Source organism: Corvus hawaiiensis, chromosome 1 (assembly GCF_020740725.1).
Source record: "Corvus hawaiiensis isolate bCorHaw1 chromosome 1, bCorHaw1.pri.cur, whole genome shotgun sequence".
Classification (NCBI taxonomy): Eukaryota; Metazoa; Chordata; class Aves; order Passeriformes; family Corvidae; genus Corvus; species Corvus hawaiiensis.
In genome coordinates this window covers 9,812,294-9,828,452 of record NC_063213.1, presented here as the reverse complement: position 1 = coordinate 9,828,452, position 16,159 = coordinate 9,812,294, and the positions used below count along the sequence as shown (strand labels likewise).

The 16,159-nt window shown below is 42.6% G+C and overlaps 1 protein-coding gene across 2 annotated transcripts in view; it reads left to right on the top strand.

The window, feature by feature from the left end:
* Window positions 1-7,075: 7,075 nt before the first annotated feature.
* The window catches only part of VIPR2 (vasoactive intestinal peptide receptor 2), a 51,721-nt gene continuing 42,637 nt past the window's right edge, over window positions 7,076-16,159 (top strand). The window contains exons 1-2 of one of the 2 annotated variants that reach the window (XM_048328518.1): window positions 7,076-7,157; window positions 10,517-10,619. In XM_048328518.1, the coding sequence (XP_048184475.1) occupies window positions 7,113-7,157; window positions 10,517-10,619 (148 nt within the window). In that variant the 5' untranslated portion in view covers window positions 7,076-7,112. Of the gene's footprint in view, window positions 7,158-7,398; window positions 7,648-10,516; window positions 10,620-16,159 lie in introns of those variants that run through there. The other variant, XM_048328441.1, reaches the window with a different exon arrangement.

The following is a 16,159-nucleotide window of genomic DNA, read 5'->3' as shown; positions in this document are numbered from 1 at the left end:
TGGAAACTTTGGATTCCTCTTCTTGGTTTTGCTTTGCTATTCCATATCTAAACTATGGAGGAACCGTGGGAAGACTCTTGGCTCTCAGAGCCACATATGGACATTTATCTTAAACTTAAAATGATTCTTGAACAACGATTTGTAAATTTTAGCTTGATTCAAGCTCAAAAAAGAACTGAAACACTTCCTGGCATGGTTGTTTAAGAACTTTTTCTATGTTTCTTGGGATTTAATTCTTACGAAGGGCTTTTGGAAAACCGTTTGGACACAGTTAATACTGGAGTCAAAATATATGCCGATGGAAGAATATTTTCATGAATATTATTTAGTTACCGAGACTGTTGAGCAATGTCAGCTGTGTCCTGGCGAAGGGAAGCGTGGCGCAGGGACCGTGCGGCCCAGGCCACGTGCACCGAGCGCTCTGCGAGCAGCAGCGAGGCAGTTCCCGTGTGCGGGCGGAGCCACGCGAGCCGCAGTGTCGGCGGCGGAGCGAGGCACAGCGGGACCCGGCAGTGCCCACCCGGCCCCGCACAGCGCGTGGTGGAGCGAGCCCCGTGAACGCCCGGCCGAGAGGGGCGGCGCGCGGGCGGCGGCTGGCGGTGGAGCGGAGCCGCGCCCGGCCGAGACGCGCCCTGGAGCCGGGCGCGGGGGGGTCGTCGCTCGGGGGCCCGGCCGAGACGTGGGTGCAGCGCCCGGCAGCGACAGCGAAGCTGCGACCAGAGGAGGCGACGCACGGAGAACTGAGCGGCACGGCCCGGCCCGGCCCGCGCAGCCCCGAACGCGACCCCGGGAAGAGCGCGCAGGCACCAGCAGCCCCGACAATTCCAACACGGGAGCGACCGAAGGAAAGAGCAAAGACGCAGTGAGACAGAAAACAGCAGCCACTCGGAAAAAGGAAAAGATCATAGTAACTAAGATCTTAGGGATAGTAAAATGGTATAATGTTAAGCAAAATTATGGTTTTATAACAAGGTGTGACAACCAGCAAGACATATTCATGCATAGAACTGCTATTAAAAAGAATAACCCTGAAAAATGCATCCCAAGCTTGGGAGATGGAGAGGTGGTGGAATTCAAAATTATACGAGGTAGAAAAGGGTTACAAGCATCGCAGGTCACTGGGCCTGATGGTGTTTCTGTGAAAGGCAGTATATATGCAAAAAATCGTAGTCATGTTAGACAATATCTCCATTGTAAACCCCCCCTACAGTCTCCCTTTCCTAATCCCACCTTTCCCTTTTACCCTATTATTATCCTGTTACCCCCAGTGTATTCCCAATCCATTTTTTCATCCATGGTTTCCCTCACAAAACCATGCTTTTGCCAATTGTTTCCCCAAAAATCCCTTTCCAATGCCGAGTGGGGGATGAAAAGGGGGAGGGAAGAAGTTAAACCCTCTCCTGCCTCAGTTTCCCCGCAAAGCATGCTCAGAGAGTCCTGTCTCCCTTCTGTCAGCCCTAAGATGTTCCACAGAATCTGTTTGGACATTTAAAGACTCAGGAGGGTGGCTTGTTTTGTTTTGAAACTGTTCTTGTTATGTTTATCCAGTTGTTTTCATTCTCCTTTTATTAAAATAAAACGGGTGAGGTGTTGGGGTCCTTCCCCTGCCGTGTAGCCCTGGGAGAGGGGCCCTGAGGGCACAGACACGGGGTTTCCCTGCCCCTGCTCAGCCTCGTTCCCATTGGTTGGTTTGTGTTCCCTGCGCGGGCAGAAGGACCCTTGGTCCCGTGACTGGAACAGTTCCTCGGCACAGCTCCGGCCATGCGGCTGGAGAAATAAACATCTCTGAAACATCTAGCAAGAATCTGTCTGTCCATATATATTTCCTTTCCACGGGACTCCTGGTTTTGATATATGCATGTTGCAGTATCCCCACTGCAACAGCCAAGTACTTTCCACTATGCCAAATACCCAACTTATTTATTTTAAATTTAATCTATAAATTTAAAAGATCAGATTCTACTTCAGCTACACATGTGAATGTAATGAATGCCTATTAGTTTAATGAGTATAATAAGTATTAAAGGGTCTGAGTATAATAGAAATCAGAAAAACTGAATACCCTGGCCAAGAAATTGAAAAAGATCATTATACTAAAGAGATCTCTCTCACTCTTTCGAAATTACAGGGAAGTCTTCTAAATTTGAGAGAGAAAGAACAAAATTGCATACTTTACACCAAGTACTGTAGACTACACTCTGTGTCTTTGGTGAAAAATGTCCCTGTGCCATCTTCTGACTGAGGATTTCACAGTTACAGACATCACTTTAAACAAGCTATTTAACAGGCCTGAACTTAACAAACCAGAAAAGTGTCTTTGTTTTCACTGAATTTCTTCATATTTGTGATCTGCAGAAAAATCTTTTTGTGTAGCCAAGCTACTTGCATATTATAGAAAGACCATTCCAGAGGGTTCTCCATGTCACTGTTGCTGGTTGGGAATCTCTGCTTTGGGGTGGAGTTGGTGTGCTGATATTGGCAAACTGCCATTTCACAGGCCACTGCCAAAAGCATTTTGTGTTTGTGAGAGAAGCTGGAGAGCAGCAGGGTCAGAGAGGGCATATACTGGACATGCTGGGGAGAACCAAACTGGGTGCTTGTACCAGCTCAGAAAGCCTAAGGAAGAGTGTCTGCCTCACCCAAGGACTCAGCAACAGGAGGTGTGACCTTAATGCCTGAGGCAAAACAATTTACAAAGTGTAATCTGCACAGCCAGAGCTCAAAACTGGCTGCAGTAAAGGGGACAGTAGAGCAGACATGAGATGTGTGGGCACATGGCCTGTCAAGGAGGGTGCAGCTGAGCTCTTCCCCCTCCATCCTTCTGCATAGCACACCCAGGTGAAAGGCAGGGAGTGCAGCTTCCATTGATGTGCATCACTACCCTCCCAGGAAAAGCCTTTCCACACCTTCCACACTTCTCCATGAGGACAGCTGCAGTTAGAGACAATGTCAGTAATTTTTAAAGGAGCTCGGTTTGTTGTTTTGTACAGCTACACTGCCATTCACATATTCTATTTGCAGATACAAGACTCTCTGGATATGAATTTTAACATCCAGCTTTGCCTAGAAAACAGAGCTGGACAGACATTCTGTGGTGTCAGTTCACCTATAATGCAGAGGTGACAAGAATATACTTAATAAAACATAGCTATGGCTATGATTCATTAAGTCTACAGATAAAAATTCCCAACAAAGTGAGTCCACGTAGCATATATAACACAGTAAGGAATCTATGTAATATCATAGATTGTGAGAGGATATAGGAGACAGGAAAAAAAGGAAATATATATTTTTCCCATCACAGAGAATACACTTCCTCCTTCATTACAGTTTGAGCCTCACAGCTAGAAGATGCACCCTCAGCTACATCATAAGGCTACTCTTCATGCCCAGACACAGCAGGGTACTGTTGTGGATGCTCAGAGGGAGGAGAATGAAACAGCTGAGGTGAATGAAAACACTTGAGGACAGCCTTTCCTTAGAAAACTCTGTCTGCGTGGTGTTGCTTCTCTGCCTAGGAAATAATGCAGGGTTCAGGAGATTATGGGGACATAAGACAATTGGTAATGGTGGCAAAAGTTTGAAATACATAGAAGAACTTCTAGACACCATCTGGATCTGCAGATAAAATACACTGATGCGTTTGCTTATTCAGAGAATCTGAATTTCATCTTCTCAGTGCAGCTACAACATTTGATGTGGGGGGATGGACAGTAGCACACTGTGCTGCTTCTCAGAGGATGGTGGTGTAGCCACACATCCCCTGGAGGCTGCCAAGGTCTGAAATCCCTTTGTCATGAACAGCACACATACTGTTTGCCTCACTCAGGCCTGGAACCTTCTTTGTTGTATTCCATCTGAACAGTGAGAGAGGCTCAGTAGGAACAATCATGTTAATAGCTACTGATGCTAAAATTTTACAGAACTCTAATTTTCTCCAGTATAAAAGATCCAAACTGCACATACATTAGTCACAATCCTTTTTTCCTGGAAACCCTTTCTAAAATCACTTTCCAAGGCTGATGAAATCTTTCCTTAAGTAGTAGGGCTGCAGGAAAAAAAAAATCTAAACAAACAACCTAACAAAATGCAGGATGACAGTAGAGAATGCCTTTGGGAGATTTAGGAATATCTGATGAAGACCTAGTGTCTTTGAAAAGTGTGAAGACCTAGGAAGAGCACTCCTTTGGCAATGGGACTTAGTACAGCATTCCACATAAACTCTCTGTGGAATGGAAAGCAGGGCTCAAAACACACAAAACAGCTTGAGCAGCTCAAGAGACAGCCACTCTTGCAGGAGGCACATTGTCCAGGATGCCTTGTACACATACTTTGAGGGAAACCCTTCAAAGTTTTTCAGGCAGTTCAGGTATTTCTGGCAACTATATGTTACGCATTATGCAAGCAGTAATTGTTAGATGACTGAAAAAAAGAAAACTCCTTTTAAACAATGAAAGCAATGGTTTTAGAGTCTTTATACATGGGACATGAACAGGATTTGTGGGTAAAATACAAATTGTCAAAGCATCTTGAACTCCATAAACAATTTAAATACGAATTGAGCTCAAAGAGGATTGGTGTCATTGCTTCAGTATGGAAAGTCTAAATCAGCCATTTATTGCCAGCACTGTGTATTAGAGGATTCTGAAGAGACCTATAGCCAGACAGCAAGTACTTGTTACTTAAAGCTCTACTGGCAGGTACCTTTCCTTGGCAGGCAGACTCTTCCAACAACTGGAACTGAAGAAAAGCTTTTGGGTCCTGAATGTGTAGTGAGAGCAGAGAACTTGCTGTACCTTGGCACTGCCTGCCACTGTGTCCATTAGCTGTCATTGAACTTTCTATTTCCACTTTTACTGCCCTCTGAGGAATACCCAGGCTCTGCTGATCCAAAATAATATTTATTTCAACCAAAATGCATTTACTTCTCTACCACCTCTATTGTGATGAATTTCTATCCCTGTTTGGACCCTGTGTCTGCAGTCCTTCTGTGCCTCATGGATACCTCCATAAAATCTTTCTTTTGAATTTGACAGGCCCCTCTTTGAAATGTCATCAAATCAACTCTGTCTAAATTAATATGACTCCTTTGTTCCTTCATAAACCTATGTGTTCTTTGCTGATTAAGAGTATCAGTCTCATTTGTATTTATACAGCTGTTCTAGTTCCATTCTTGTTCTTTTTTCCTTTCTACATGCTCTATAATAGGGCACTGAACTGTGATATGTTTAAGTAAAAAGAATTTGAACCATGATTTCTGGATTTCATCCATCAAGAATTTGTTTTCTTCTTAGGAAAAAAACCACTTAGCTATATATAAACAAAAATATTAGTATTTGATGAATCTCCTTCAACTGGTGTCTCTTTCGTGTCAAAGAGTCACTGAGATTAGCAACAGAGGAAAGGGCTGAGAAATAACTGAAGATATTTCTTTTCACCTAAAATGCTGATTCATTGAAAACAAAACATCACAAAAGTCTGACTGTGTACAATCTTCTGTTGGAACAGATGCAAGCTTCAAAACTTCTTTGCTAGTTCTAGGATATGAGGACTACTAATACTTGAGATACTAGTTTCTGTCATTCCACAGAAGGAATAATGATGACAGTTCCCAAGAGTGTTTCTACACAGAACGTTAACAGTAATTTGTTAATTGGTTTCCCAGGCTACTCAGCTTCAACATCCTAATGAATCATTTGCTTGAAGAATCAAACACTGGGGTTTGGTGTCTGGCAACTCTTGTGTCCTCAGCTGCTGGGGCAGCCCAGCTGGGGACAGCCTGGCTGGTGGCTCCTCTGCACGGGGACTGCTCTGGGGTTTATTGCTGAAGAACTTGATGAGCCTTGGCATGTATTAATTCCACTCATGGCAACAACTGCTCTCTTAGCAGGATGCCAGACATCACAAAGCACAAGAAAGAACTTTTGAAGAGAGAAGACGGGAAGGATTTTCCAAAGCCTTGCAGTAATGATAAACCATCGGATTCTTGTGAATGATAAAAGAAATGGGTTTGAGATTGGTTTTTTTTGAAAGACTGATAGCTCTTAAGAAATTGTGAGGAGCACATCCAGACTGCCTGTGTCAACCAAGAGCCCGAAGAGGAATCTCGGACACCAGTCTCAGGAGTCAGAGGGGTTGCACTGTGCAATTCTCTGTGTCAAAGAGTCTTGACCTGAGAGCCTGCCTGGGAATCTCAGAGCTAATGGCATAACCAGTCTCTTCTGCAACCCAGCTGTGTCAGGAGTAGGTGCAATCTGGCCTTTCAGTCCACCTGTCACATACAGATCAAAGCCAATCCAAAGAGGTATTATTTTCTGTTACAATGAAAATACTTTTGTTACCTGACCATATACCATCCTACAAGTTTTTCTTTGTACATTAGTATTTCCCTCTGCTCTCAGCATGCAGGTTATAATACTGCCCATTAGTTTGTAGTATTTCTGTTTTATGATGTCAAAGATACTATAATCAGCTATTTCTTTTTAATATATGAAAATAATTTTTGCATATGCATTAAAAAATCTAAATTCTCTTTAACTTTTCTCATAGGAGTCTCCTTGCTTTGCTTGTAGCTGGTTAGTTTGGGTGATATAAGGCTATTTAGGAGAGTTTTATGCTGCCTCCTCAGTCCCTTTTAATACATAGTACTTACATTACAGCACATATTAAGTCAATGGAAAGGCAACTCTAATATATTCTCATTCTTAGCTAAAAGCCAACATATAAAGGCGACTTCTGTAAAAGAAGGCATGGGCTAACATGTCACTTAACTACATACTTTCCATGCCTCGTGAGGCAAAACCCAGATCCATGCCTGGTGTAAACTGCCAGGCAGTAACACGGAGTTGCCTTAAACTCTTGGTTCTCTATTCAGACCTCGGAAAAAAAAACACTTGTGGGGAAAAAACATTTAGTAATACAGCTGTTGCTCTGCACAGTGGTAAGACTGACCTTGCCAGGGATCACTTCACTCACCCCTCAACATTTTCCGTATGTGCCTGGCTTGAGGGGACTGTGTTCGATGATCTTACTTGTTTCACCGGCAAAAGGCACCCCGGTGCGGGCACCGACGTGCAGTCGGGACAGGCACCCAGGTTCCCTGCGCTTGTATCATGGGAAGAGGGGGTTCTCCGGCACCTGGGAGCGGGCAGCGAGGGGTAAGAGGCATCCAGTGCCCGGCAGCAGCCCGGGGGTGGCGATGGGCACCTGCGGGACGCGGCGATGGGCGCCGGGCGTCCCGGCTCAGGGCACCGACTCGCACCTCTTATGGGGGGAGCGCCGGCGGCAGCGAGAGGGAGGAGGAGAAAAGGAAGGCGAGCAGAGGGGCTGGGGAGACGCGGGCGGGCAGGAGCCGGGGGTTAGAGGAGGAGCTCCGCGCAGAGCGACGGCGGGCACGGCCGCGGTCGGGCCGGGAGCTGAGGCGCCGGAGCGGGGCAGGTGCGGGAGCCGCCACCGCCGCTGCCCACGGGGCGGGGGAGCCGGCAGCGGCCCCGGGCCCTATGGTGCCGGGCGGGACCCGGACCCCGCTCCCCGCCTTCGAACGGGGCCCGCGGAGCGCCGCGGAGCGCAGCCCGCCGGGCCCGGCACTCGGTGGGCATGAGGACCCTGCCGATCCTGCTGCTCTCGCTCTGCTGCAGCCTGCGGCGGGTAAGTCTCCTGCGCACAGCCCGGCCAAGGGAGCGCTCGCCCCGCGCCAGACCGCGGGCCGGGGTGACCCTACGGCTCCTTCCTGAGAAGCCTGTGCGGAGCCCTCCGGGCTGTTCCCCGCGGCTCCGCGGGGCGGGGGCTCGGCGGCAGCCGCGGCAGGTGCGGAGGCTCCGGCCCCGCCGCACACACTCCGGGAGGGACATCGGTGCCTCCTGTCGCTCGCTCTCCGGCTGTCCCCGGGCGGGGAACGCGAGGGGAGCGGGCGCGCAGTCCCCGCCGGGACCCCCGGGCGCTGCCCGCCTGCGCTCCCTGCCTGCGCCCCGGGCGCTCCGCAGCGCCAGGACGGCTCCGTCCCGGCTTCGCTCCGCCGGGCACGGTCCCATCCCCGCCGAGCCCCCCGTTTTCCCCGTAGCCGGTGGACACCACTCGTTTGCGGAGAGTTTTCACGGAGCGCTGCTCGGGAGCGGTCCAGAGGCCACTGGCCGTCATCGTAGGGGGAAAAGCCCCCCATCACCAACTGCTCTGTAATACGTGCAATGGGATTGGGATGTACAAAGTATTCAGAATATTGAAGTTTTCTTTAGGGCGCCTGCTTTTATGGTCTTTATATTTTCAAGCGTTTCTTAAGTAGTTTGTAAAAGTCAGTTACATTGATGGAAGTATGATACACACACACAAAAAAAAAATTAAAAAGCCCTTTAGAATTTTTTCATTTTTTTATTACTGTATAACGGGAAAACATGCTGAAGCTGCATGTCAGAGGAAATGTTTATCTGTCAAACTGCTGGTTTAGATGCCTTAGAAATTGCTAAGCTGCTTAAAACGCAGAGAGCCTCCTGAGCTGTATTTCCAGCTCAGTGTGCGCCTTTACACACGGTTCTGTATTCATTGGTGACAAAGGGTAACCTGCTGCTGGTTAAGCAGAGGGAAAGATGGATGAGCACAAGTCCTAAAGAGTGGTGAATGCCCTCAAAATCTTGATGTGTTTTGGGAGGTGGCCAGAGCCACATAGTCTGGAACCCTAAATCTCTTTCTTTAGCTTTGTGAAGTCCATCTGAATGAAATGGATGTATTAGAACAAAGTATAGTTAGTTAGCAGGCAGCCCAGCTGCGAAAAGTAATATGCTACCTTTGGGTGCTAACAAATGTATGTTTTCAAATTAACCTTTGCTATTAATCACTGATATTTTGGAAGTACCAGAAAAAGAAGTTGTTTATTCGGCAGCTTGCTGAATTGCGGTAGCTACTTTGACTTACCCTTCATTTAGCTAACATTTTTATTTACTGCACCTTCCTTTCCAAGATCCAGTAATTGTAATCCTTCTTGATGAGTAGGAAATCTACTGTCAGTTACTGAATGTTTGCACTTGGAAATTAAAAATAGCCAAAATATGTTCTGTGAAAGGAAAGTGATATTAAAAACGTTATGTATACGTGGGAATTTTATTCTACATGGGAGCTATCTGCAAAAAAGATAATACATAGTAAAACATAGGTATTTTCAGTATAATGCTATACTTTCAATTATAAGTTCTAGAAATCCTAATTCATGTTAAATATGTGTCTTTGAAAGGAAAAGAATTCTGCACTCGAAACATATAATTTCAATACTCAACACAGAGAAAAGACATGGAAAAGGAAGTAAGGTTCTGATGTTGTAGATGGTGAAATGAGACTTTTAGAGAAGAGACAGATTTTTGTGAGTTTTCATAACAGCCCCTGCTTTTATGCTCATAAACTTGAACTGTATTTTTAAAAGCTGTGCAAGTGGTTTGTCCACAAGGAGACTGAAGAATCACCAGGCTCTCAGTCCTAACTCTGGATCCGAGGTTTTGGGCCCAGAATCACAGCTTAATTAATTATTATAACTTTAAAAACATTACTGTGTCATGCATCAGAGATCATTACCAGATTCTGTTGTTAAATGTCTCCTAAAAATGTGAAAAAAAAGACAGAAACTTGGAGAGAGACCATATTTTTCTTGGTAATTACAAGTGTGAGGACGAGTGAAGTACTCCATATTCCCATTTTATTTTTTTAAGATGTGATTTCATTTGAGCTAATCAAACTGTCCCATCAGCTCCACTGATGTTTCCAATTTTTCCATTTGTCACTTCCTGCAGTAATTTCTCCCATGCAGTCTCTTACAGACTCCATGTGTTTCTCTGTGAGGCTCTGAATGCCTCTCTGAATTCATCTGACCCCAGTAAAGCTTCCCAGGGTCTCGTTTCTCTCCCCAATACTGCTGCATTCCTGTCTCTTCCCACAGACATAAACTTTTCTGAAAACCAAAGAACTGGGGGCAAGGCTTTGAACCAGTAAAGGCATTAGTGCTTTAATTTTTAAGCAGTGGGATTTTCTTCCTGTGTAGTATTTGCTTGAATCAAATAATCATGCTCTGGGGCCTTCAGGAGATAAAATATACATGGTGGAAAAGGGAAGAAAAGTAGAATTTACTGTGTCAAAGAGAATGAAGTTTGATCAGTTTTCATGTTCTGTGATTTGTATTAAACTTTCAGCTCTGTAACTTACTACAAAAGGGAAAAAGAGCAAATGTGTCTACTTTCGTGGTTCAGTTTCAACTCAGAGTTTTTCTGGAGAAAAAGATCTGAAGACACAATATTGAGGAATGCACTAGAAAGCTAAATGAATGCTACAGGAGCAAGCCAGTAGATTATCTCAACATTTTGTTCTGAAAAGTCAAGGTGTGAGAAGCTAAAATGGGCATCGAATCTGAAAAGTGCCTAGCATGTGCTTGGGTGAAACCTGTGCCAGTTAAAGTTGTGGCTTTCATTATTGGTAGTTGCATTCTTCATGAAGCATTTTAATTCTAGTTTCAAGACATAACGTGTTTGTTAATTTGACACAGGTGAATGGTGTCCATCCAGAATGCAGATTGAAGCTGGAGATTCACAAGGAGGAAACAAGGTGCATGGAACTTCTAAAGAATGCAAAGCCAGTGGACTACAAAGGTAAGAAAAGAAAAGTTGTAATGTAGAGGTAACTGGAGTATTGAAGATTTTCTCCCTTTACCTTCTTTCCTGTTGTGATTGCAGTTTCCATAGTTGTCTGAACTGTGCTTGGGATTTTATGGTTTTTAGAATTTATGCAATTTTACATTAAATGTACTGCTGCAGCAAGCATGTGGTGAGAGGTTTGCAGGTGCTAAGAATGCACTGGCTGGGACAGCAGCTGGGAGTGAACACATTTTCATGTGTTAAGGTGTTGTAGTATTTTCTGGCTGGCAGAGGATCTGCAGGCTGATGATGACAGGACCAGGAGAAAGAACAAATCTGAGGGAAAGCTGAAAGCCTTGGATCCAAGCATCTCTCTCTAGCTACTGTTGAGAGTAAAGTACTAGGGGCAGGAAGGATCTCTGGGTCTCCTAAGTGGACAGTGTTTCAGACAGAAGATCAGATTCACACCCAGAGGACCATGGAGTTGTGTGAAGGGAAACCCGGACAGTCGTGTTACACCCCAAACCCCAACCCTCTGTTACTTTATTGTTTTCATTTTCTTTCTGCATAGAAAGATAAATATATAGGTAGTGATATAGTGAACTGTAATTTATGGAAGGAAGAGGAATAGTAGATGTAAAGCGTTTTGTTAGGTTTTTGGGTTTGGGGTTTGTTTGGTTTGGGATTTTTGTGGGGTGTTTTGGTTTTTTAGATTTCATTATATTTCCTTGCTACATTTTTGTGTTAGCAGAACATAATTTTATGGAGAAATGACATTTTTCTTGTAAGTTGAAGCTGCTGGTAAAGCCATTTTTTCAGCAAGCAGAATACAAAGGCAACAGATAAATTCAGCTTGGCAATATGTGGTTTATTTGGGCTTTTTGTGTTCATTCTGTTTTGAATGCACTCTGAAGATGACTATGGGACCTCAGAGACCTGCCATCTGCAGTGCTCTTTGAGCGTAAACATGAGTCTAAACTCATGATGCCTTTTCCACCTCTCCTCAATTTAAATGTGTAACTCTCTACATGCATATTCTAATATTAATATGTATAAAATAAAATAATTCAACATTTTGCATTTTATTATAATTTCTCCTTTTTATTCATCCAGATTAGTAATTTAAAAAAACCCGCAAACTCTTACTGGAATAATTCATCTAGATTTATGGCTTTTATTTATATATGAGTGGTGAAGAGAAATGGCTGCTACATAAATAATACTAGTGTGAAGCCAGATGGAGAAATAATTAGTAGCCCAGCTTAATGAATTAAATCATGAACCAATAAATTCACTGTTAGCTGTTTCATGGCTTTGAAAGTCAAGACTTCCTCAAGATACCCTTTTGTGATCCAGATGCTGGCCTGCTCCGAGGGTATCTTTGTGCTGCACACCAGTTTTATTTTGGGCTCCCTAGGGGAAGAAAGAAGTTTGCTGTTGGTGTTTTCTTCCCAGCCCCTTTTCACTGGAAGAGGGGTGCCTCTTAAAGGCAAACTTCTGTGAAAGAAAACTCATGTCTTGGAAGGACACAGGATGTCTGATGGTGTTGATTCAACCCTGCAGGCAGTGGCAAAACAGCAGTGCAATGATTTATACATTTTATTGAATGTCTGTCTGAAATTAAAGGAATATTCCATTTTGTTGGAGACTGGAATAAAGCCCCTGTGGTGATGAACCTTTAAAACTGCATGTTTAATATTACAGGAGAATTTGTTCTAGGCTTCCTGTTACAGATACCTTTACCAAGAACCTTCAAAGAGTAGCCTATGTTAAATGTATGCATTTGCATTTACAAAAATAGACATTCTCTGTGTGTCCTTATTTTCCTAATAACCTCTCTGTAATCATACAAAGAAGTAAGGAATATTTTGAACAGTAACACTCTGACTGCTGATGAAGAAGAATTACTAATGAAAATTGGCAAGCTGGAACTAGTCCAAGTCGTAGCTCCACATGTAACTTGTAGAATATTTGAAACATAATTCTTTACAATAAATTCCAAAATGCTATTCCACTTTTTCCTGAATGGGAAAGATGGTTATACAGCCCTTTTCATGCTTTTCTAGCTTTAGTATGTGCTACCTGACTTAAAAAATCTGTTAATGAAATCTCATGAAGGTACTGTCTTCAATTTGGAAATAAAGGTTCCCTGAGATTTTCCACAGAAGGCTTGGACCTCGATTATCAAAATCAGTGGGAACATTTTCATTAATTTTTTGGGCACCTGGGAAACCACACCTCTATGTCATCTCTATGCTCCAGAATTCAGCTGGCATGCACAGCTACTGAATTTTGGAGGATCCAAATTGTATGGGACAAGCAGTCTCTTCTTAGAGCTAGATGGCAATTATGTATTGGAAATCTTGTCTAATCTTCTCAGCTCCCAGTTAGGGATATAAAAAGGAAACATTTAAAGGCAATTGAGGTTTATTTGACATGATAAAATGGTATTATACCTGAGCTGCCTCAAGACATAGGCTGAAGAATTTCAGTGAGTAATTTTTGCATTGCGCCTAAAATCACTGACTGTGAAGTCTATGAAGCACTTGCTTACTTCATGGCTTAATAAAGCCAGTAATGTGTTTTGCAAAGAAGCACTGTCTAAAGACTATGTAAGTACCCTTTGAACAATGCTAAGGGTATGCTAAAACCAAAGGACACAGTTGATCTAAATCTGTTTATTTGCCAGTGTCAAACTGTGAGACACCCAAACCTCTTGCTTTGCACCTTTTGGGGGATTTTCAGGCATTAGCACATACTTTTCCATTAGTGGACAGCACTGCACTCCATTTAGGGAAGAAGTCACTCTCCAAAGACCTGTGGCAGTGCTTTCCTCTCTGTAGTGCTCATTAGAACATCTGGTTGTTTATTTTATGAAGACTGCATTAGCTTCTATCCACATTTGTTTTCATCTTTCCTCCTATAATTTGGCCCCTGAAGTATGGATGCACCTTAGCTGGCAGCCTAGGAGAGGTTGGTTTTTCTTGGTGCACATTTTATTTTCGAAGGGCAGATGAATTGCATTCTAACTAGCCGATAGTAGCTACAGATTTTGAAGTTTATATGGAAAAAACTATTTTTTTTGATCTGCTACCCATAGCTTGTCTGATTGAAAATACATAAAAATTTTCCTGCTGCAAATGTCTTCCTTTATTCCATATTTAGAATTTCTCTTTATAAAGAAACTGGCTCATTTCTCTTCAACTTTAAGTGAAAAATGAAATCTTATGGTCAAAAATGTTAAAACTCACTCAGCAGAGTTTTTAACAGGGTTCTACAACAAGAAGTTCTAAAAAGATTTCATTATAAAAAAACTAACTTTAGGGGTTTTGATTCATCTTGGACTCAGTGGCTACACAGTTAAATGTGTCTTTTCAGATCTTGCTTTCCAAATATGTTTTTTTGCGAGACCCATATGTCAGACAACATTTTTAATTTTAGATACGGCATCTTAACTTTGAGGAAAGGATGTAGATGAAAAGAAAAATGGCTTTGGAAAGAATTTCATAAACCTCTCAAAGAGAAGCTTCATAATGCAGCTAGCAATAGGAAATTGAAAGAGACAAGACTACCAGAATGATGCTCTTAGTTATTCATAAGTTTAAAGCAAGAGGGACCAATATTGCTGTATAATCCATTCTCCTGAATTGCACTGTCAATAGAATTTCCTTCAGTGATTCCAGTGCTGAGCTCATGATCTTGTGGATGAAACAAGAGATGTTCAGAACAGTGGGATGAATATTCAAATGTTGAACCTGTGGCAGGTTGTCCAGAAGTTAATTTATCTGACTAACTTACCTGTTAAGGTTGTTCATCTGGTAAGAAACGTGCCTATTTTGCATTTACACCCCCCACACACACCTCTGTGTATAACTAGGCAAACCTGGTGATCACTCTATCATCCACATTAGTCAATAGAAGACTGACACAAAGCCAGATGAGGCTTTCCTTTGCTGCATGAAAAGGAATCTCCTCAAGTTTCCCCCTTTCTTAATGCTCCCTATCTCATCAAGGTCTTGTGTCAGGTTTTGTTTAGTTTTGAAGCTATTGTTTCTGTAAAATGAGTCAGTAGTTCAGACTGCAGTGGTGCTGAAAGTAGAATTAAATGAGATGGTGGGATCATGGAACTTCTTTCGTGCAGCACTAGTAACTCTTGGAAGAACAACTTTAGCTTTCTTGAATCCCTATGCTGCTGCTTTTCCAGCTGTAGTGCAGACATGTTGCTACTTTTTAGTTCACACACTTTTTATGAAGGAAGCCAAAGGGGCTGCTTTGGATATTTGTCTGTTTCGGCTTTCACAGATTGAAGTGTCATCATTAATGACACCACATAAAACAGATCATCCTTACAGTATTGACAATGTCTGGGCTTTGTGGAAGTTGTACTTAAATATTTGAGGGCAGAAGGGAGGCAGAGCTTTGTATTTTGAGGAGGCTGGGTGAGAAAGGTGAGAAAGAGCCTTGAATGAAAGGAGTTGCCTACTGAAAAATAACTATTAGTAAATAAAATAGCAAAGACCAAGAAAATTTCCTGATCATTCAAAAATCTCATATAATAAAGTTTACTAAGAGTGACAATAACAAACCCTTTTGGAAAGAACAGAAGCAGCAGGTGTCCACAATGATTCTGAAGACATGAAATTTCTGCTCTACCCAAAATGTGAACAGCAATTCAGCAGCAGACATTAATAGATGGCATTTGTAGCTGTGAAGAAGGAAAATGCACAGCCATAAGTGAATTTATTGTGTTTTCCAGAAGACTCTGAAGGAAATACTGCCCAGCATAGTTTTGCACTTGAGTCCTGATAAAGACAGCAGTGGCCATGGCAGTGTATTCTCCATGACATCCAAAGTTCAAATACCACAAGGAAGAAATTTTGAATACCAAAACACTGAAAGAGCTTCAGCTAATACGACACATAGCACATAGGTTAGACATAATACATATTAGCAGAAATATATGGTCCTACTTCTTAATAGAGACTTTTAATATTTTGTGATGGAGTTTATATGAACAGGAGATGGATATTTAATGGTATTTTTGAACAATGTACAGCATGCCAGAATTGGGGCAACATAAAGATGAAGGTACCTCTTACAGCTTTGACTATACATACATTAATATATTTGCATAAGAATAGAAAATAATGTTCTTATGGTAAGATTAGCATGCCGTCCAGTCATACAAAAGTAAATGCTCTTGTCTCCAAAGGACATTTTGAGTAATTGGAAAGCAGGATTTTCTTAGAAAATTTGGTTGAAAATTTGTTTTCTTTTTAGGAGGTTTTTTTTTCAAAGTTTTAGCTGGCAACTTCCATATTTCCCTACAGAACCCTATAAATATATAAATGACATTAAATGTAATACTGGCCAATAGATTTTTGATTCTCTAAAGGGAAACTGTTCTTCAAAAGGGAAATAAGACATTTCTTCAGAAGTGTTTCATTTAGTGAAAATGCAGAAATCCCTTAGAAATCTCAGAAACAGCATTTTTGCCATTCCTGGTAATAGAACTGGCTTTTGAAGAACCTATGAACTGCAAACATTTTAGGTAA